General features: G+C 32.6%; 1 protein-coding gene and 1 pseudogene across 7 annotated transcripts; both read left to right on the forward strand.

Moving 5' to 3' along the window:
• The first annotated feature begins 819 nt into the window (after positions 1-819).
• Positions 820-7,064, forward strand: LOC110418930 (putative disease resistance protein At4g10780; annotated as a pseudogene). The gene is made up of 6 exons (XR_016351375.1): positions 820-942; positions 1,131-1,268; positions 1,411-1,522; positions 2,946-5,909; positions 6,026-6,240; positions 6,704-7,064. The product of XR_016351375.1 is annotated as a putative disease resistance protein At4g10780 (transcript).
• Positions 7,065-10,809: 3,745 nt separating this feature from the next.
• LOC110419808 (disease resistance protein RPS5-like) lies at positions 10,810-21,552 on the forward strand. 6 transcript variants are annotated; one of them, XM_021432923.1, is made up of 9 exons: positions 10,810-11,325; positions 12,296-12,428; positions 12,689-12,781; positions 15,439-18,447; positions 18,814-18,934; positions 19,189-19,683; positions 20,060-20,172; positions 20,250-20,400; positions 20,487-21,552. In XM_021432923.1, the coding sequence occupies exon 4, from the start codon at positions 15,451-15,453 to the stop codon at positions 18,367-18,369; it is 2,919 nt and encodes a 972-aa protein (XP_021288598.1). In that variant the 5' UTR covers positions 10,810-11,325; positions 12,296-12,428; positions 12,689-12,781; positions 15,439-15,450; the 3' UTR covers positions 18,370-18,447; positions 18,814-18,934; positions 19,189-19,683; positions 20,060-20,172; positions 20,250-20,400; positions 20,487-21,552. The 6 variants fall into 6 exon arrangements, with proteins under 6 accessions (XP_021288598.1, XP_021288597.1, XP_021288593.1 ...); XM_021432922.1 differs by having other exon boundaries at positions 19,189-19,400; positions 19,515-19,683; positions 20,060-20,400; XM_021432918.1 differs by having other exon boundaries at positions 20,060-20,400.
• The last annotated feature ends 2,090 nt before the right edge of the window (positions 21,553-23,642 follow it).

Raw genomic sequence — 23,642 nt, forward strand, 5'->3', positions numbered from 1 at the left:
GATTTGGTGCCGTTTTGTGAGAGATTGCTTGCTTGGTTTGTGAGAGATGATAGTGTTCTACACATAACCCTGTTTCTTGTGCAAATAATGATCTGCGCAGCATGTTTAAATTTTAAGAAAACTGACCTGGCTAGGTTTTAAGTTTCCTTTATCTATTAATCCATCATTGATTTGGCTTTATCTTTAGAAATCAAAGCCTTGGAATGTGGTTTGTAGACTGATGTTATGTACCTTTCTCTGTTCAAAGAAGGATAGTAAGTGTGTTGCAGAATACTTGGAAGAGAAATCTGTCATACAGAATTGTATAATTTAGATCGATATCTTAAAGAATTTGATAGCTTCTTGTCCGGTTCGTGTGAAGGATAGGAAATGAGGTAAATGATGGAGAAATAGGAAAGTGATTCTATGAGACATGAAAGTCCAATTAGTGCCCCACAAGTCACTAATCATGACTCCCTATTTCTCTAACTTTTGTCATATTTTATGTCGCCACTAACACAATGGATGAATTTTTAATTGCTTCCCCTTTCCTTAACTTCTCTTTTACTAACTAATTTAGTCGTACAAGTTTACCTTAGATTCTTCTCGGCTGCCCAAACAATTAAAAAAAGCTTAGGTTATTGTTTCATTAAGAAAAATGAGCAAGTGTTCACTCTCACTTTATCATCTTTTATTTTATTTATATTTTCTTTAGTTTAAAGCAGCTTTAAGGGAAATGACCTCGAAACCAATGTCATGACTTGCATTGACTTATTGACTTGCATCGACTTTAATTATTTTTTGCTTCATAATTCATTAATTCTCTTCTCACAAATCATATTAGGATTTTCTTTTTTGCAGGGAGATCATCTGATTGTTGTTGCTATTTTTCTTGATTGTTTCTCAAATTTATTAAAGGCTTTCTGAGGATAAGAGTATCATCTCATTGTCTCACTGAACCAAGTAAGTTGTCTATACTTATAATTTATGTTTATCTTTGGTAACATTAATTAATCAGAATCTTAAATTCATCTTACCATAACTTCCACATTAAATATTAATACACAAGTTGGGCATTTATTTTAGTTTCCAGGTAAAACATTCATCTTGCCCACTTTTCAATAATTCATTATTCATTTTCTTCCTTACAGAGGATAATTTGGAAGACGTGCTTGTTGTTGTTTTCTTGATAAACTTTTGTAAGGAGATCTTAGTTACCAGCTATCACAAAATTAATCAAGACCTCTAAGGATAGGAGAAGTACCAACTCATCTGCTTCACGTCACCAGGTAATTATGCTTCTAGTCCCTCAATTAGGTGGACGATAATTATATTAAGTGAAATCTGAAAATGAATAATTCTTAATAGTTTAGCACATAAAATTTTCGCTTTTATTGACATTAGCAACTTTCTTTGTTAAATCTATGTCAGTTTGTTTCTTCTGCCTAAGAAGTCTGTGCTTAACAAAGAGTCAAGGAGGTTCGTGGATCATTTTCATTGACTTTGGGCTTCATCTTTCCAAATAAATTGAAGAGGAAATCAGGTATTTTGAATGTCATTCCATTCTCTATGAAAATCTTAAATAAGGAGATATTTGTCAAATTCCCCTCTTTGCTTTTGTTTTCTCTATGAAAGGAAAAAAAAAGGGCTGCTAAGTTTAAATGGACTATTTGTACTAGTCTTAATTTATTTTCTAATAAACCCTTAACATAAGGATATATTCTAATATAGACTCAATTATTTATAAATAATTCAGTAAAGTGTCTAATTGTCACATTTTGAGATTTTCACAGCTTCCACTTCATTTTAGTTTTTCTTTAGCGGCATTTGTAATTCTTTGCATAAATCCCATAATTAGTCTAAATTTTCTTCTCCCCATTAAAATATATAAATCTCACACGAAATTATGCAAAGGTTCTCATATGAATGAAGTATCATGTACCTTATAAATTTGTGATTCTTTGCTTAAATCCCATAATTAGCCTAAGCTGCCTCCACCCCTTTAAAATATACAAAACCCTCATTGCATTGAGACAAAGAAAGAAATATTAATAAACAAGTTGGGCATTTCATCTTACTTTATAGTTTCCTGCAGAGGACAAATTGCATTCACTTGCCTACTTTTAATAATTCATTCTCTTCTCATAAAAGGACTTTGCAAGGAGAACCATCTGATTTTGCCCTGTTCTTCAGAAATTTTATAAGGAGATGTTAATCTTCCCTTCTTCCGCAAATTTATCCAAGTGATTGAACTGTCTACTCCTTTATATTATGGATTTTAGACTTTTGGATTGATGCTTTGTAGATTTTTATAACCTTGGAACATAAATTCATCATTTTTCAACAAGTTCCACAAAATTATTTTGGTTCTTTCTTTATCATGCTTCTATTCTCTTAATTAGGCTGAAAATAATCACAGTGGGTAAAAAATTTAAATAATTCCAAGACTTTAACAAATAAGATTTTCACCTTTATAACACCACTTATTTTCCATCATTAATTGTTTTTTAAGTAGATCATTTTCCCTCTTTTATGTCAGCTATTTCCCACAAAAAGTTTCTACTTAACAAGGAGCCAGAGGGATTATTAACGTCATAATTCTCAAAATAAGAAACATATATAAATATGATATATTCAAGAATTCACGATGGTTCTTAAATGGGGAAAATGAATACTATATAAAAATAGTATATATATTCATCTATATATAAATAGTTTTAGAAATGTAAATATTATACTCAAGGATGAATGGATGGTGGAAACAAAAGCTTCTTGTTTCTAATAATGTTTTCAAAAACATTGTGTCTTTTCTTCAGAAGAATTGGTGAAATTTTTTTATTTACTAACATTTTGTTCTAACATATTCTAGATATATAAATTATATGAAAAATATAGAATTTTAGTAGAGGGAGGGACTAGCGTATGTCATATGGAGACGTAATTTATGTTGGCTTATTAAACTACAGGAATAGCTTATATGGAGCTTATAGGGCCAATTTTTGAAGTGATGAAGTGCTTTGGTGGTCCAACCTGTACATACATAGATCATCACCGGAAACTTGAAGAACATATGAATGATCTTCGCGGAAAAATGAATGATCTAAACACTCGAAAGCAAGACCTCGAACTAAGAAAGGAAGCAGAGCTTCGTTGCAGAAAAGTGGTGAAGAAAGAAGTGGAGAACTGGTTTGAAGATGTACAAAGGGTTAATACTAAAGTGGAAGAGATTGAAAAGAAGTTCCATGATGTTTCATACTTTTTACGTGGCCGTCTAGGAAAATTTATTTCTCAAAAGATTGAAGAAGTAAAGGACATTTACCAACAGGGTAGTTTCCCTGATGGTGTGGCAGTTGATGGGCTTCCAATCCCCGGGGTGACGTTACCAACACCAAATCTAGAAGGTGAAATCGATGTAAAAGAGCAAATTTGGGAGTATTTGATGAGTGATGCGGTTGGACTGATTGGAGTATGTGGAATGGGTGGTATAGGGAAAACTACCATCATGAAGCATATCAATAATCAATTATTGAAAGATAATGGGTTTGATAATGTGATATGGGTCACCGTATCAAAAGAATTCAATATTTTCAAATTGCAAGAAGATATTGCAGATTCTCTGAAACACTCTCTTCCAAAAGGTGAATTGCAACGAGTAGCAACACTAAAAAATATTTTGGAGGGAAAGAGATATGTGTTGATCTTAGACGATGTGTGGAAACGGTTTTCTCTGTTGGATGTGGGAATCCCTGAAGAAACATTAGGGGTGGGGAGGAAAGTTGTACTTACTAGCAGATCGATTGAGGTCTGTAAATCTATGAGTTGTAAGGTGGTCAAAGTTCAACCGCTTTCAAAAAGGAGTCCATGAACTTATTCTTAGATCATGTGGGACATAGTGTTGTACAAGATCAAAATTTAAAAGACATTGTCAACAAAATTCTTGAGCAATGTGGCGGTTTACCACTTAGCATTTTGACAATAGCCGGGAGCATGAAAGGGGTAGATGATATTTGTGAGTGGAGGAATGCACTAACAGAATTAGAGGAGCGTGTGAAAAGTGTGAAAGGATCAGATATTGAAATATTTGAGCATTTGAAGTTCAGTTATGATCATTTGATAGATCCAAAAGTTCAAAATTGTTTCTTATATTGCTCCTTGTATCCGGAAGATTTTGAAATACGAAAAGTGGACTTGATTGAAGATTGGATAGATGAGGGACTCCTTGACGTCGTAGAGACCAGACAAGCAATGCATGACAGAGGCCATAGCATTTTAAATAAGCTTGAAAATAATTGCTTGTTAGAGAGGACTGCAACTTTTTATGGGGATGCAGTTAAGATGCATGATGTTTTGAGAGACATGGCATTGTATATCAAAGGTCATCGGTTCATGGTAAAAGCTGGTATGCAATTGAAGGAGCCACCAAGTGAGCAAAAATGGAAAGTGAGTATTGAGAAGGTTTCCTTGATGCATAATCCAAAGTTAGAAGTTCCTCCTCACATATCATTTGAATGCCCTCATTTATCAACCTTGATATTGCGAAACTGCTGCTTAAGAACGATTCCGGAATCTTTGTTTAAGCACATGCCTGGGCTAAATGTTCTAGATCTTTCCGGTAATAAAATTGTGGATCTACCCAATTCCATCTCTATCTTGAAAAATCTCAAAGCATTGAAACTTGCTTATTGTAACATGTTGAAATATCTGCCTTCATTAGCAGAGCTCAGAACATTGAGAAAGTTGGACCTCTATGATACAAGAATTAAAGAGATTCCTCATGGTATGGAAATGTTAAAAAACCTCAGATATCTTTATCTATGGTCAGTGAATCTAAAGCAGCTACCGGTAGGAATATTACCGGTGATTTCCCATATCCAATGCCTAATACTAGAAGGGCTGCAAGTAATGGGAGAAGAAATAGGCAAATTGAGGAAGCTTGAGTATGTTTCATGTTCATTTTGTGACATGCAAGAGTTTAAGAAATATGCAGAGTCTATACAAGGTAAATGGCCTACAGATTTCTATTTTAAAGTGGGATCTTTTTCGGTGAAACCTGTTAGGTTTTGCCCCGATTTCAAACATATTCTGAGAAGGGTAATATGCGAGAATTGCGAGATGGAGAGGTGTGATGATATAGTGGACACATTTGACCTTGATAATATATGTATTCGTAAGTGTGATGATTTCAAATGTTTAAGCAGTATTCCTTTGTTTCGTACGGCAACTGTCTTGACGTGTTCTGTTAAGGAGTGTGAAGGGATAGAGTGTGTGGTTGACTTGTCATTATCAGCTTGCAACGCACTTCAGAACATTGAGTATCTATTCCTTGAGCAACTGTGCAACTTGCGTGAACTTGTGAGGGTAGGAGTGGCGGCTGAATTTGAATCTACCTCTCATGCTCCAGCACCACCTGCCACCTTCTCTTCTCTTAAACTATTACAACTGTGTTGTTGTTCGAGGATTAAAAAGTTGTTTCCAGTTGAGCTATTGCAGGGCCTCCAAAACTTAGAGACAATTGATATTGTCCTTTGTGAAGAAATGGAGGAAATAATTGCATCAGAAGAAAATCACAATGGAGAAGGAACAACATTTATTCTTCCCAAATTAAAATCATTGCGGTTGGACGAGTTACCAAAATTGAAAAGCATTTGCACTGGTGGAATTATGATTTCTTCAGTTTCTCTCCGACAACTTTTTATATACAAATGTCCAGAACTGAAGAGGATCCCTTTGTCTCTTCCCCTTCTTGAAAATGGGCAACCATCTCCTCCTCCTTTTCTGAAAGCTATCATTGTAGATACAAGAGAATGGTGGGAATCAGTGGAATGGGATCAGCCTGATGCTGAGGATGTCTTTTCTCCCTTTGTTACATATTATTGAGAATGAGATGGAGAAGAGCTGTTCCATTAAATGTGCCTCCAAGGCTCTCAGTGGTAAAGTCCTTCGCTTCTTCTTAAAACTGCAAACATTCTCAGTTTCTTCTCACCCACATTCTGTTTTTGTTTTAAGTCATTTATCTGTTTCTGATTTAATGTTGTTGTTTCTGTAGCTGGACACAGGAAATTGCTGGCGCGCAGCTTCCAAGGATTAAATGAGTCCAGTGTAAATATTCTCTACATCAACTAACACCATTCAATCTGTCTTCTTGGATAGGAGATTTTGCTGGTGGCTTTCTTCCTTGGCTTTGTTTCATCTCTGCTTTGTTTTCCTGATTTTAACCAATAAATTTTGAGGGACTGATGCAATATCAAGCCACTACACTCGGTATATAGTGTTTACTCCTTTCTTCTTCTTTTTTTTTTTTTGGTTCTTTCATATTTGGTCATTTTCTTAATTAGAATCTTGAATTGGGGCATTATTTGATCTTTGGACTAATTATTTTGTTTCATTCTCTTATCTTTATGTTTCACATTATTATTTTTATTCCTGCTTCTTAATTTTCTTTTCCTCAAAGCTATAAATTCACACTTAAAACCTTTATTAAGATGCAAAAGCAAACATTAATACTTTTAAAAACTGAAAGAAATTACTATAATTTAACTTTGGTGGATGAGAAAATGTATAATTTTAGGTGTATATATATATATATATATATATATATATTAAACAATAATAATATTAGACTTGGTATTGCAAAGTATAAGTTTCAATAGATATTATTGTTTCCTTTACTTCTGTTACTAATCTTGAGCTAAGAGATGATAAAAAGGTTTTTAATTTGCTGCAGGCATGGAGATTATGGGAGGAAGGCAGGCCTGTTGAACTTGCTGATAATTTCATTAGGAGTGTCCTGCAATCTATCAGAAGTGAGACGATGCATCCACATTGGTTGTGCAACAGTATACTGAGGACCGACCAACTATGTCATCTGTGTTTCAGCCCAAAGAACATGGGTTCTTTGTTTCTCAACTGTCCGCCTGAAGCAGATTCTTCATCTAGCAAGCCTGGATCATTCTTGATGAATGAAACTACCACATCAATTTTAGAGCTTCGTTAGGGAGTTGAATCCTCATATCTCTTATGCTACAAACTCTCTTTATATGCTGTTCATGAGAGTATGCTTTGTGTTATGTTTTAATAATCAGAGATTGCATTCCCAGTTGACCCTTTGGATTTGTGCTTTTAAAGGAAATGCCTACTGGTCAGAAGTGGTTGATGAATTGGAAATTATTTAATACAAGTAAGTCAGTGAAGTTATGTTTGTCCAATGAAGAGAATGATTACAGGAATAAGCTTGATACAACTAAGAAATAGCAATGGCAATAATTTGTTTGCTGCGGCACTTTGTGTACAGTTCGTTGATCAAGAGTCATTCAATCACATCATCTTAAAGAAAGGACGCATGATCAACTCACCTGGTATTTGTATTTTACACGTCAACCAAACCAAAAATCTCAAAAAGAAATCATTGATGATGTTAACCATAATTCTGATAAAACTCCTTTCAGGCCAACAACGTAAAATAAGAAAAGAACAGAGAAGAAACACTGGTAAAAATTCCACTTCTTGATCGATTGCGTACCCAAGCGATCAGACCAAAACAAAGGCTTAACTTAACCCAGTTCTTGATGGGCAGTGTCTTTGGGTTTGGTGCATATTGTTGCTGGAGATAATATGTGGGAAGAAGAATAGAGGGTTTTATCAACCATTCGAGAGTGTTAAACCTTGTTGGGCATGTAAGTGTTATGAAATGTATTATCATTTAACTAATCAAGTTTCAAATTGATAAATGACAAAATGGTTTTGATACGCTTCAGGAATGGAGATTGTGGAAAGAATTGAACACAATTTGAACTGGCAGCGGCATCCTGAGACAGGGCAAGCATGTCATCTATCATCTGTAGTTATGATGTTAGCCAAATCAACCTGCTTTTCTATTTGACAAGGACTACTTTGAAGATCTTCAACCAATGAAATGATTGTCACACTTTTGGAGACTCTAAGTGTTTATTTCACTATTTGGCTAAAAAATATAAATACATATATATATATCACACTGCATCAATATCTTTACCAAATGATTTTCATCGTCATCTTGTACGTTTTATTTTTTTGAATTTTGTGAATTAGTCATATTTAAGACCTCAGAAATCCTAATTCCAAATTTCTCAAGTTTAATCATCTGACGTGGCTCATTCATTGGAAAATCAATCAAGGAACTAACAATCTGATTAACTCAGCGGAGAACTGCTGACTGAAGCATGATGCTAAAGCTCCATCAAAAAACAGGGCATTTGAAGTATTTTTTTTTTAAATAGGAAACTATTTTTTATAAATTTCTTTTGAAGAATGATTCATAACCTATTTCATTATGTACATGGTCAAATCTTTCCATGGCAGAAACAAGAAAAGATTTCAAGACTAGGGCACATAATTTTCTCTTTTTAAATTATTAATTCACATTAATTTCAAAAGTTTATAACAGGATACTTAGAAGGGGAATCTGTCATATAGAATAATATAATCCAATTACTGCTTGTATGCCTTCCTATTTCTCTAACTATTTCATCCCTTATTCCTTCCCTCGATATGAACCTAACGTTTCTTTTGACAAAGAAATTTGGTTGTCGAAGTTTACCTTGGATTCTTATCGGGTGCTTTTCTTTCTTCCCAAACAACTTTGGATCATTATGCTTTTCTCTTCATCTTTTATTTGATGCATATTTTGGTTATTTTAAAGCAGCCTTTAAGAGAAGCGACCCCAACACAAATGTTCATGACTTGCCCCCTTTAAAAAATTCGTTTGCTTCATAATTCATTCTCACCTCATTATATATTGGGTTTGGCAAGGACGTCTGCTTATTGTTATTTTCTCTCCTCATATATCAACTGGATCATTACTTCAATTGACCAGGAAAAGTATCTACGCTTATGATTTTTCATCTTTGCTGACATCTTTCCACATGTTGCCACATTTCAATAGTTCATGTGCTTCATTATTCATTTTCTTCTCATCATAGAGGATAATTTGGAAGAAGATCTGCTTGTTGCTGATTTCTTGACGAATTTTTGCAAGGAATTCTTATTCTCCTGCTTTCACAAAACAGAGTCACTCTAAGGATAGGAGTACCACCTCATCTTCTTCACTTGACCAGGTAATTAAATTGTTTAATATAGATTTGGGTTCATATTTTTTGGAATCATAGATTCATAACTTAGATTCATCATCTTTCCTTCCACATAATTATTTTTGTTCTTTGTTTTGTGTCATACTTGTATTTTCTTAATTAGGCAAAAAATATATATAATTAATGAGTGAAAACTAAATACAAATAATTTTGAAGACTTTAACACATAAGATTTTCACCTTTATTAACACTACTAATTTTCATTATTAATTTCATGGCAGTTTGTTTCTTCTGCATAAGAAGTTCGTGCTTGACAAAGAGCCAGGGAGGTTTGTGGATCATTTTAATTGACCTTTGAGTTTCATCTTTCCTAATAATTTGAAGAAGAAACCATGTATTTTTTAATGCCATTCCACTCTCTAATTTATTCCCACAATTATATCTTAAATGTCTTTTTGGGATATTTTGTTGTCCTCACAAGCTTTCTTGTTTTAATTATCTTATCAAAAAAATATATCAAAGTTTTTGTTTTCGCAAGCTTACTTACTTTATGTTTAGATTATATTAATCCAAAATTTAAAATTATTAGGACGGTTCAAAAAAATTAATTAATATTTTCTGGGGTCATTGATGTTTATTTTTATTGAAAATTGGATTCTCTTTTTTTTTTTCTCTCTCTCTCTCCCTCTCCAAGTAATGCTGTAATTAATATTCAATAATTCATGATTGTTATCTACAAGGGAAGAGAATAAATAAATCATTTATTTTGTTATTTATGGTTTATATTTACTCCGCTTTGCTTGAAAGTGAAATATTAAGGAAACTTTGAAGGCAAGAACAAAAAAGCAGGTAAAAAAATAAAACATTTGGTAATGTCTTTTAATGAAGTAATTAAGATAAGCTTTCTTTTCAAGATACTATTTTCAATAAAACAAAAGAATGAAACTAATTATAATCTTTGATCTTTACTCTTCAAACTAGCTTTTGAAAAACTCCAAGTCTTCAAACTAATTATAATCAAATGATTGGGCTAAAGCCAAGTTCTGTTGCCTTTAATGTCATATATGTACCATTAAAATATTTACAGGCATAATAATATTTTGATTCATTGTTTTTATGGAGTAGGCATGTTCAGTTTCTCTCAATCAAATACATTTATTCTTATCTGCACGGAAGATCTTGGCTTTAGCCCAATCATTTGATTGATTTCCTGCCGAACTCTATCATCTGAGATATATGATCTGTACACACTGCAAGCAAGATTTAAAAATGGCTGTTCACAGTTTATGTGCTAGGAAAGTGAAGTTTTCTGACATTGATAGCTGATTCAATTAACCTTGGGTTATAATGACCTCATTAAATTTACATCTCATCATAAGCACGAGTTTCAGAATTGCAGCAACTTGTCATGTTGGACTTATTTGGTGTAAGAATGACAGATTCAAGCTAACTTCTTAACTAGCTTGTAATTTATTTGTTCAAGGGCCTAATCAAAATCAACCAATCATAGTATAGTTGATGGGGAAAAAAAAAAGAGAAAGGATTCTCAAATTTTCATCCTAAAAAAATTTTCTATGTTCCTTGGCCCTTCTCACGTCTAAGAGCTCTCCTACCCACATGACAGTGAGGTACTGCATTAACTATAAGGCAGCTTTTCTGCTATCCATAACTGCTTGCCATTAATGTTAAGGGCCAGGTAGAGCAGAAGACAGGTAATGGTATTTCCATGGAAGACTTGCATACTAGTCAATGGTTATCAGTTTAAACATGTTTTCCCTCTAAAATCTGCCAAACTGAAAAGTTTTTCTATGGATTTTCCAATCTCTGAAAGTTGAATGCAATGGACATTCTGTCTCTAGATATTTTGAAGCTTGACCTTAAGACATAAAATTAGAAAAGATTTTGCTGCCCTTGTGAAAGAAAGTTGTGACTTGTGAGGACAATAATGAAGGAGAGTAGGATAAGTGGCACCATAATTCAGTTCTACTTTGCCAGTTTTTCTTCCATTCACATTTGCATTATTGTGAAACAGCTCCTAGGAAAGTGACTTCACAACTTGTGCGAGGCCTTTCAATTGACTTGCCCACTTTTAATTCTTACTTGCTTCATAATTCAGTAATTTACCTATCACGGAAGATTAAGATTAGGATTTTCTTTTAATTTGGCAAGGAGATCATCTGCTTGTTGCTGTTTATATTTCTTCAACATGCTTGTTTCCAAAAATTAATAAAGACCTTTCGGGAATAGAAATATCAATTAATTCACTGCCTCCCTGAACCAGGTAAACTGTCTATGCTTATTATTTGTTTTCATCTTTGATAACGTTAATTAAACAGAATCTTACCTTATAACACAAACCCATCTTAACATAAGTTCCATACAAATATTCATCTTGCCCACTTTTCAATAGTTCATGTTCTTCATAATTCATTTTCTTCTCATAAAGGATAATTTTGAAGATCTTGATTTCTTGACAGATTTTGCAAGGATAATTTCTCATAAAGGATAATTTTGCATTGACTTAGTTGCTTCATATTTAATTCTCAATTTGCAAGGGGATCTGCTTAGTGATATCAACAAGCTGAAGTATCTACGCTTATATTTTTCATCTTTGGTAGCATCTCTGAATCTTACCTTCTGGAATAAATTCATCTTCCAACAAACTCCATAAAAATTTTTTTTTGGTTCTTTCTGTTTAATTTATGCTTCTATTCTTTTTCCCTTTTTGTCTAATTAGGTTGAAAATAATTCAACTTTGCATTGAGTTGCAGATTTTAATTTTTTTTTAATTGAGAAAAGAATGATTTGAATCTTACTTTTTGTAAAGAAAATCTATATATCAACTAATGAATCAATTGCTTGAGTGCTGCCGACTTTAATTCTTTTTTCTTCATAATTCATTGATCCTCTTTCTCATACGATTAGGATTTTCGTTTTTGCACGGAGATAATCTATTTATTGCCGCTATTTTTCTTGACTGCACTTGTTTGTCAAATTTATTAAGGGCCTTCTCAAGATAGAAGTATCACTTCACTGCCTCACTGAATTAAGTTGTCCACATTTATGATTTAGTTTTTTCTTTCATAACATTAATTAATCATAATCTTAAATTATAATATAAATTCATCTTCTCATAAGTTCCATATATATTAAGACACAAGTTGGGTATTTATTTTAGTTTCTTACATAAATATTAATCTTGCCCACTTTTCAATAACTCATGTGCTTCATTATTCATTTTCTTCTCATAGAGGATAATTTGGATGAAGATCTGCTTGTTGCTATTTTCTTGACAATTTTTTGCAAGGAGATCTACTTCTGCAAACTTAATCAAGAATCTCTAAGGATAGAAGAAGTACCAGCTTATCTGCCTCATTTGACCAGGTAAATTAATTAAATTGTTTAATATAGATTTGGGCTCATGTTTTAGATTCATAACATAGATTCATCATCTTTCCTTCCACATAATTATTTTTGTTCATTGATCTTTGTCATGCTTCTTTTCTCTTAATTAGGGGAAAATAATTATAGTAAGTGAAAACTGAAAGTGAATGATTTTGAAAATTTTAGCACATAAAATTTTCATTTTTATTTAAAATAATATTCCTTGTTAATTTTATGTCTATTTGTTTCTTCTGCCTTAGAAGTTTGTGCTGAACAAAGAGCCAGGGGGGTTTGTGGATCATTTTGATTGACCTTCGGCTTCATCTTTCCAAATAATTTGACGAAGAAACCAGGTATTTTGAATGTCATTCTCTGTTTATTCTTGCAAGTATTTTTCAAATGTCTTTTTTGAGATATATTGTTGTTTTCACAAGCTTTCTTGTTCTAATTATCAAAAAGATATACTATTCCTTACTTATGGTTAGATTACACTATTCAAAATTATTAATATTTGCTTGGTTCTTTGATGTTGTTTATTATTATTATTATTATTATTATTATTTTAGGTGATGTTATTGAAAACTAGATTTAGCCCCGTGTAATGCATGGGTAATGATTTTATTTACAATATATATTTTTTAATTTAGAATATTGATAACAACATAAAATATATGATTTTAATGAAAATTTTCCCGTGCAATGAATAACGTCTTAAAGATCTTGATAATTAGAAGAATAAATGATTTTAATGAAAATTTACAAACATGAATAAAGTAAAACAATTTACTAAAAAAATAAAGAAATTGAATAATTCATCAAGGAGCCTCAATTGAAAATCTTTAGGAATATTCAAAATGCATAATATTTACTTTGGTCATTGATGTTTAATAACTTATTATTATTTCTGGCCTAGATGATGCTTATTATTATTCAAAACTATATTTATTCAGCTCAATACAAGGGTGATGATTTTATTTACAATAATTCTTTTAATTTAGAATCTAAATAAGAACATAAAAAACTTGCCAAAAAAATTTTGGAAGTATGCATGTTAATGAATAATGTCTTAAAGATCTTGATAGTTGGAAGAGTAAATGATTTTGATGAAAATTTACAAATATGAACATAGTAAAACAATTTACTAAAAAAAATAAAGAAATTGAATTATTCTACAAGAACGGAAAAATACATAATTACCAAATAATAATAAATCAAAGAGGTCAAAATACATATAAGGATCGAATTGAAAAATTCAAAGAGGCATACAAAAGGAAGAAATCAAACTTTTGATGATGAAATTGAGACTAGGGAACCATAGAAACTAAATATAAGTAGACAAAATATATGGGGAAAAAAGGATTAAAATAACCTTAGCAACTATAGTCTCTAACAAAAACGTACCAACATCTCAAATTTGTAAGGTAAAGTAATAAGTAATTATATAGTAATAAGTAATTATATAAGGTAAATTTCGAATGTAAATTGTTGACTAACTGTTAAATTAATAATAAGTACTGAAAAATCAAATTAGGAGTAATTGTTAAGAAAAATTAATTGAAATAATAGACAATAAAAGGTTTGTGAAACAATTAGAGAAGAATGCAATGGAATCAATGCAAATTTTAATAGTATAAAGTTTTTCTTTTGTTTGAGTTATGCTACCAAATATATGCTTTTGCGTGAAAATATCCATTTTTAACATTAAGTGGTAATTTCTATATTCATTTAGGCTAACAATTAGAAATTCTTACCTAATCTAATTTAAATTTGTTTTAAATGTGTAAAATGAATAAATGAAAATAATCAAATTTACTAAATTTAGTCTTTGAATATCAAAATTAAAACTTTACATTGATACCTGACATTTATTTAATATGAATATCTTATACGAGATGTTTGTGAAATTCTCTTTGTTTTTATTTTTCCCATCAAAAGAAAAAATGGCTGTTAAGTTTAAATAGATTATTTGTACTAGCCTTGATTTATTTTATAATAAACCTCCAATATAAGGAAATATTTTAGTTCTAGTATAAAAACAACAGTTTATGGATAATTTGAAGAAGAAATTACGCACTTTTAATGTCATTCTACATTCTCAATTTATTTTTGTAATTATTTTTTTAAGATATTTTAAGGCTTAATGATGTGGTATAATGACATAATCATATCTCATTTTTTTACTTTGTAAAGTGTTACATCAACATCACGTGAGTATAAAATGACAAGAGATATTTTGATTAATAACAATTAATCAACTGTTAGTTATAAAAGCTTATTTGATCTAAATTAAATAAAAATATAAAGGCATGATTGAATATAATAAAAGAATAAAAATTTATTTCAATTTTCTTTTATAATTCAAGAGTTTTTTAGCATTATACCTATATTTTGTTTGCGCCAAAATATTCATTTCAACATTACATGGTAATTTCTATATTCATTAAGGTTAACATTTAGATATTCTTATGTATTCTAACTTAAATTTTTATTAAATGTGCAAAATGCATAATTAATTTAGTAATTTAGTCTTTCAATATCAAAATTAAAATTTTGCATTGATAAATAGATAAATAACATTTATTTAATATGTATATGTGCTAGAAAAGTGAGTTATCAACTTTAAATCATTTCCTTCTTTTATAAAAAATTTTTTCATTTATATATTTATAGTAGATTGATTTCTCCATTCTCACCATCCTTTTATTAATGTTGTGATAATCAAAACTGAAAACCATACAGATATGATAATATTCAAGAATTTGCGACGGTTCATTAAGGGGCAAAATGAAATATTATACTCAAAGATGATGAAAACAAAAACTTTTTGTTTCTTCTAATGTTTTCAAAAATATTATGTTTTTTCTTAAGAAGAATTGGTAAAACTCTTTTATTTAGTAACATTTTTTTCCAATATATTCTATATTGTATGAAAAATATAGAATTTTAGTATAGGGAGGGAGTAGCTTATGTCATATGGAGATCTAATATATCTTGGTTTATTAAACTACAGGGAATAGCTTATATGGAGGTTATAGGGCCAATTTTTGAAGTGATAAAGTGCTTTGGTGGTCCAACCTGTACATACATAGATCATCACCGGAAACTTGAAGAACGTATGAACAATCTTCGAAGAAAAGTGAATGATCTAAGTGATCGAAAGGAAGACCTCGTATTAAAAAAGGAAGCGGAGCTTCGTCATGGAAAAGTGGTGAAGAAAGAAGTGGAGTACTGGTTAGAAGCTGTAGAAAAGGTAAACACTGACATGGAAAAGATTGAAATGAAGTTCCATGCTGTTTCATACTTCTTACGCGGTCATCTTGGAAAATTTGTTTGCCGAATGATTGAAAAGGTAGAGGAAATTCACCAAAAAGGTAGTTTCCCTGACGGTGTGGCAATTGATGGGCCTCCAGCCACAGGGGTGATGTTACCAACACCAAATCTAGAAGGTGAAATCGATGTAAAAGAGCAAATTTGGGAGTGTTTGATGGGTGACGAGGTTGGAATGATTGGAGTATGTGGAATGGGTGGTATAGGGAAAACTACCATCATGAAGCACATCAACAATCGATTGTTAAAGGAAAGTGAGAAGTTTGATAAAGTGATATGGGTCACTGTATCAAAAGAATTGAATATTTTTAGATTGCAAAAAGATATTGCAGATTCTTTGAAACGCTCTCTTCCAGAAAATGATGAATTGCAACGAGCATCAGCATTAAAAGATATTTTAGAAGGAACAAGATATGTGTTGATCTTAGACGATGTTTGGAAACGGTTTTCTCTATTGGAGGTGGGAATCCCTGAACCAACATTAGGTATGGGGAGGAAAGTTGTACTCACTAGCAGATCAATTGAGGTATGTCAATCTATGGATTGTAAGGTGATCAAAGTGCAACCGCTTTCAAAGGCAGAGTCCATGAACTTATTCTTAGATCATGTGGGGCATAATGTTGTACAAGATCAAAATTTAAAAGACATTGTCAACAAAATTGCTGAGCAATGTGGCGGTTTACCACTTAGCATTGTCACAATAGCCGGCACTATGAAAGGGGTAAATGATTTTTGTGAGTGGAGAAATGCATTAACTGAGTTAGAAGAGCGTGTGAAAAGTGTGAGAGGATCGGATGTTGAAATATTTGAGCGTTTGAGGTTCAGTTATGACCATTTGAAAAATCCAAAAATCCAAAGTTGTTTCTTATATTGCTCCTTGTATCCTGAAGATTTTGTGATTGAAAAAATTGCATTAATTGAAAATTGGATAGATGAAGGACTCCTTGATGGCTTAAGGACTAGACAAGAAATGCATGACAGAGGCCACAGCATTTTAAATAGGTTTGAAAATAATTGCTTGCTAGAGAGGGCTACAACTTGGAATGACAAAGAAGGAGTCAAGATGCATGATGTTTTGAGAGACATGGCATTGTATATTAAAGGTCATCAGTTCATGGTAAAAGCCAATGTGCGGTTGGAGGAACTACCAAGTGAGCAAGAATGGACAGCGAGTGTTGAGAAGGTTTCTTTGATGCAAAATTCAAAAGTAATAGAAATCCCTCCTCACATATCACCTGAATGTCATTATTTGTCAACTTTGATATTGCAAAAATGTGGCTTAGAAAGAATTCCAGAATCTTTCTTTAAGCACATGCCTGGGCTAAAAGTTCTAAATCTTTCTAGTAATTCTGCGATTGTGGATCTACCTAATTCCATCTCTAACTTGAAAAATCTCAATGCATTGATACTTGCTAGTTGTTGTAGGTTAACATATGTGCCTTCATTAGCAAAGCTCAGAGCACTGAGAAAGTTGGACCTTTATTGTACAAAAGTTGCGGAGTTTCCTCATGGTATAGAAATGTTACAAAACCTTAGATATTTTCGTCTAGAGTCAGAGCATCTAAAGAAGCTACCAATAGGAATATTAGTGAAGATTTCTCATCTGCAATGCTTACTAGTAGCGTTACATTTAAGGGGGGAAGAAGTAGGCAAATTGAGGAAGCTTGAGTATGTGACATGTTCATTTTGTGACATGCAAGAGTTTAAGAAATATGCAGAGTCTGCACAAGGTAAATGGCCTACATCTTTCAATTTTCAAGTCGGACCATACGTGAATTTTTATGCGGGGTTTTCCCTAGATTTAAAGGAAATTAAGAAACGGGTAGTGCTCTCAAATTTGACGATAGAGAAGTGTGATGATGGAGTGCTCCCAAATGGCCTTCATACTTTATGTATTAAATGGTGTGATGATTTCAAATGTTTTAGCAATATTTCTTTGTTTGGTAAGGCGACTGACTTGAAGATATGTCAAATTAGTGGGTGTAAAGGGATGGAGTGTGTGGTTGACTTGTCATTATCGTCTTGCAACGCACTTCACAACATTGAGGAGCTAGGCCTATTTTTCTTGCAGAACTTGTGTGAAGTTGTGAGAGTAGGAGTAGCGGTTGAAAATGAATGTACCTCTCATGCTCCAACACCACCTGCCATCTTCTCTTCTCTTAAACAATTCCATATGAGTTTTTGTTCGAGGGTGAAGAAGTTGTTTCCAGTTGAGCTGTTGCAAGGCCTCCAAAACTTAGAGACAATTACTGTTTACATATGTGAAGAAATGGAGGAAATAATAGCATCAGAAGAAAATCACAAAGGAGAAGGAACAACATTTATTCTTCCCAAATTAAAAGAATTGCAATTGTATTCCCTACCAAAATTGAAAAGCATTTGCAGTAGTGGACTTGTGATTCCTGCAGATTCTCTCCAATATCTTTATATAGTCAGATGTCCAGAAGTAAGGAGGATCCCTTTGTCTCTTCCCCTTGTTGAAAATGGGCAACCATCTCCTCCCCCTTCTCTAAAAGAAATCACAGTAGGCAGGAGAGAATGGTGGGAATTGGTGGAATGGGATCAGCCTGATGCTAAGGATGTCCTTTCTCCCTTTATTCGATATTACTGGTAGAATGAGATGGAGAAGAGGTGCTCGATTAAATGAGGGTGCAAGGCTCTTGCTTCTTATTAGAAACTGCAAACAAACATTGTGAGTTTATTTTCATCCACATCCTCTTTTTATCTCTTAATTTCTCATTTGTTAAATAATTACTCTTTTTTAATATCAAAATAAAAACCATGTCCCTGATTTTTTTTTAATATAAAAATAAAATCTCCAACTCAACATCCTTCAATCTCCGCCAATTGCTGTCTGACACGTTCTACATCCCCTCCTGTTACACCTTCCTACCCCTTTCCTTTACTGTCATTTTCACTCGCATGTTTCAAACTTGGTTTTAATTTTTTTCAAATTTTTAAAACGGAAAAAAAAACACACATACCACACCACAAAATTAGAATATTATTATGAATTAAATGTTAACAAAATGACTAAAAGGTTTTCAATTTGCTTCAGGCATGGAGATTGTGGGAGGAAGGAAGACACCCTTGTTGAACTTGGTGATCAATTCTTAGGACTATCCTACGCATCCACACTTGTCTCGAATGGTTGATGAATTGGAAATCATTTAATACAAGTAAGTCATTGAACTTATGTTTGTCCACTGAAGAGAATGATTAGAGGAATAAGCTTCATATTATTGAGAAATACAAATTGTCTGGAACCTCAATGTTTATAATTTGTTTTCTGCTGCACTTTGTGTATACTTCATTCATTAAAAGTCAGTCAACCACATCACCTTATAAAAACAACGCGTGATCTACCCACATGGCATTTCTATTTTATATGTCAACCATCCAAAGTGTCTCAAGTAAAAATCATTGATCACAGGACTACACATGAAATGCAGAAAGCAAGCTTGGATGCTTTTCTCATTTGCTCCAAGAGACTACTTTGACAGATATGGACTTTGTGGTTCAAAAGGGAATTGCGATGGTACTCAGCTTCCACCTTTTAAAGGATTCAAGCCTTAATTCCCTGAAAATTGATGTTTAAGCCCGAATTCCCCGAAAGATACAACTCATCAGACTGGTCCCAAGGGAGTAAGCACACTAAGCCATTGAACTGCCAAAGCAAAGATGGATTTATCAGATTTAAAAAATTTGAAAATGTCAGATGCTACACATTCTTGGCTGACTAGAAGTATGAATCTCAAGGCATGCAGGGCTATGTGTATACAGAACTATTCCTATGTGGCATACACTAGTTCAGATAACAGAGGAAGAGGTAGTGGTTGAGCCCTTTGGTTTAATCATCTGACTGATTACAGACAATTTCAATCGGACGGGCAGGATCTATATATTAGAGTGTCTGCTTCAGAATCAGGTATGAGTCTACATTTTCTCTTGTTTTCGCTGCTTTTTTCTTTTTTGTTCATGTATGCTTTTCTTTATCAAATTTCGTCGTACTGGATTGAAAGATAAGCCTAGAATAAAATTTCCTGCTTTAATTTCAACACCACCGTGTCCTGCTTTTGGGGCTGTTTACTGTCAGTCATTACCTTTACAGAGGTCGTGCAAAGTTGAACGGTAACTTTGATATATCCTTCACAAATATGCTTATTTTGTTCCTTTGCTAAATAAACAAAAAAAAATTACTTTGTTAATAGTGATGCTAGCAAATCCACACTCGGTTTCTTCAAAAGAGTTAATTATATTCTTTGTCATTTCATTTGAATTTTTATTTTTTTTTATTCATACAGATCTCAAAGCTAGTAAGGTTCTGCTTGATAGTGAGATGAATCCAAAAATTTCAGATTTTGGACTGGCTAGAACTTTTGGAGGAGACCAGACTGAAGGGAATACTAAAAGAGTGGTTGGAACTTAGTGTCACCTTATTTTCATAATGTCTACATATCCTCATATATTTATTGCTTTGATGATGTTCTGCAGTGGTTATATGGCACTGAATATGCTATTGATGGACTGCTTTCAGTAAAGTCAGATCTCTTTAGCTTTGGTATATTATTGCTGGCGATAATAAGTGGGAAGAAAAAATAGAGGGCTTTACCATACAACACCAAGCGGCAGCCTTGTTGAACATGTCAGTTTCAGCAGATATTTTTATAATCAATTTTTTGTTGCTTATCTTGGATTGATAAAACCTAAAAGGGTTTCAATTTGCTGCAGGCATGGAGATTGTGGAAATAAGGCAGTCCTTTAAAACTTGTTGAAGAATACATAGGAGAGTCTTTGCAATCTATCAGAAGTGATACAATTCTTCCATTATCAGTCTTTTAAGTTTACAACAGCGTCCTGAGGATAGGCCAAGTATGTCATTTGTGATTCTGATGTTGGGAAGTGAAACTGAATTACCACACCCCAAACAACCTGGTATTTTGTTTAAGAAAAGTCCACTTGAAGAAGATTCTTCATCAGACAAGCATGTATCTTCTTCCACAAATGAAATAACTCTGTCAGTACTAGATGCTCGATAATTGATAAACTGTATACTTGGCTCTTTCATCTGCAAGCCATTATTATAGGCTATCGATCAGTTTGTTTGCGTCCCTTATGCTTTGATACTAGTGGTTTAGTCCCAGTATGAGCTTAACGCCCTGCAAGTGCCTACTTGGGGGTAATATATATAAAGAGATATATATATGATTCACAGAGGCAATACAAGATGACTACACTGAAGCTCCATAAAAATCAGAAATAAGAATTCTCTGCAAACTGAAAAGTTTGGTCTTTTCAAGGAAGACTTGCATACTAGTCAACGATCATCAGTTTAAATATGTTTGCTCTCTAATATCTGCCAAACTGAAAAGTTTTTCTATGAGTCTTACAAGCTCTGAAAGTTGAAACAAATAGACATTCTGTCTTTCATGTTCATCAACACTGTTCTACTGATGGAATCGATATCTTCACCTCCTCCCAGTCTGTTAGTGATGGATGAAATCCTTGAGCTTGGTTTCTTTAGTCCTGGAAGCTCTAATAATCGTTGCTTGGGAATTTGGTACAAGAAAGCAGCAGTTAAAACTGTTACTTGGGAACTAGTAATTGCCCAACTGAACACCCTTCAAATTTTATACGCTTTTATTAAAAGCAATAAGAAGGCTGGATTTTCTCATCAGTGTCAGGTTTTGCAATTCATGTTTGAAGATGGAGCTATATTTGAGCTTGATCCATCAGCTTCTATTTACCAAGAGACAGAGCCTGGAAGCAAATATTATTGACAACACTCTGCAACAAAATCATCCGTGGGAACATGACCTTGTTGCCAACAAAGTTGGGCTTTGCTCCTTCCACTTGCACATAATTGATTTTGGGGACCTTTCCACTTCCCCTTTCTATTTAGTCTCTTTCATTTTTTTTTCTTTATTTGTATTGTAATTTATACAAATACCCAATATTTTGCCCTACTTCAGTCTCAAATTTGTTGCAAGTCACATAAGAAATATGGCTCTGGTATTAGCTTACTTTCTGTATGTACCAAAGCTGTGTCAATTGAACAAACTCATTTCTCTCCTAGGTGAAAGGGACTGGGAACCTCCAATGTCACTTCCATTGTTTAATCACTACCCATAAATCTCATCCAAATTAAAAATCCTATCCAATTGAATCTAGTCAACAAGTGTTAGAATATACCAAAATAAATGTCACATCAATGGTGCTTGTCCCAAGTTGGCAACTAATCTATTAAATTAGCATTTTCTTTTCTTTAAAATAATGGGTTTGAATGGGCATTTACCGTGTTTGAGGAGGGCTACCTTCTTTCATATACAAAAGCTAATTCAACAGATCCAAAGGAATTAATGTTGCCACTCATCTCTGGACTAAAAAACCTGAAAACTAAATGCTATTCAACCTCCAAAGTTTCACCTCTTGGACTGGCAATAATGATATCAAGCTGGCTACAATCTCCTAATTAAACAGTGTCTATATATGAAAAAAAAATGAAAGCATATATGGGAAGTGATGTGTCAATACCATGATATTGAAAATAAACATGATAAATATTTAAAGCACTTCAAATGATGAATACATATATAATTAAACAAGGTTAATAGTTTAATTTATCTATATAAGATTTGGTGATTTGATGTTGCATGCAAATTATGAGTAAGTTTAAGTTGATATGTTTAGTGTGATTACTCTAAATATAGAGTAAATTGTGAGAAATAACTTTCCTCATATGTCCAATTCAAAAATATCTTTTTTTATAATTTTAACTATTTTTAACTAATTTTTTACATGACTTGACAACAATACCCTTTAAATAATTTCAAACAATTAAAATGGTTTCAGTTTTCTCTATCTCGCCATTCAGATAAAAATTTCAAAATTAAATCTCGATTTCTTTCCCTGGTCAAATACTGTCTATCTCGCTATCCAAAAAGTAAAGATGACATCAAGCTCTTTCTTATTTTATTTTATTTTTATGGTGGATCTTGGAGCTTTCAAAGGTAATAAACAACGATTTTGCTCTTATATGATGATTGCAGGTAGTATGATGAATGTGGTAACTGGATGCTTTCTGGTGATGTTTTCAATGACTTAGGGAGAAGGGACAGCTAAAACATGCTTGATGGGTTTTATCGTGGTTCACGATTTTGTTATGTATAGGATTGGGATGATTGTTAAGTATATTTATTGGAGATTGAGTTAAAATTATTCAGAAAATATTTTGTAAAAGGAGTATATTTTGTTTTTGTATAAGAGAAGTGAGCAAAACCTTCCTGATAGAGATATATTTTGTCTTGATTTGAAAGATTATGGAGTTTGTAACCTATCTTTTATGAAATGCACAATTTCATGGCTTAACAAAAAAAAAGATGTGTTTTAGGTTCTTGAGTTTATTCGTTTATTCATAAAACCATAGAACCTCAAAGTTGAGGAGTTAAAATTGATTAAACTGAATTTTAACTAGTGCGAGATTGATTTTTAAGTATTACGTGATTAGTTATAAGTATTGCGTGATTGCTTTTTAGGCATTGCGTGATTGCTTTTTAAACATTGCGTGATTGCTTTTTAAACATTGCGTGATTGCTTTTTAAGTATTGCGTGATTAATTTTTAACTAATACCTAAATTACACAATGTCGTACTGACTAATCACGCAATAGCTTACTAACAAGTAACGCAATACCTAAAAATAAGTTACGCAATATTCAAAGTCAGTCACTCAATATACAAAGTAAATCACGCAATACTTAAAAATTAGTCACATAATGCTCAAAAACCATCAAAATTATTAAATTTCATTTAACAAGATCAACAACTTTAAATGATACACCATATTTCATTTTACAACATAATTAACGAATTTGCCTACTTGACAAAA

The sequence above is a fragment of the Theobroma umbraticum genome, unplaced genomic scaffold (assembly GCF_002168275.2).
Source record: "Theobroma umbraticum cultivar Fairchild unplaced genomic scaffold, ASM216827v3 scaffold_67.0, whole genome shotgun sequence".
Taxonomy (NCBI): Eukaryota; Viridiplantae; Streptophyta; class Magnoliopsida; order Malvales; family Malvaceae; genus Theobroma; species Theobroma umbraticum.

What these genes read in the sequence shown, in the direction of transcription:
- LOC110419808 (XM_021432918.1), top strand. Translation starts at nt 15,451, where the DNA reads ATGGAGGTTATAGGGCCAATTTTTGAAGTGATAAAGTGCTTTGGTGGT.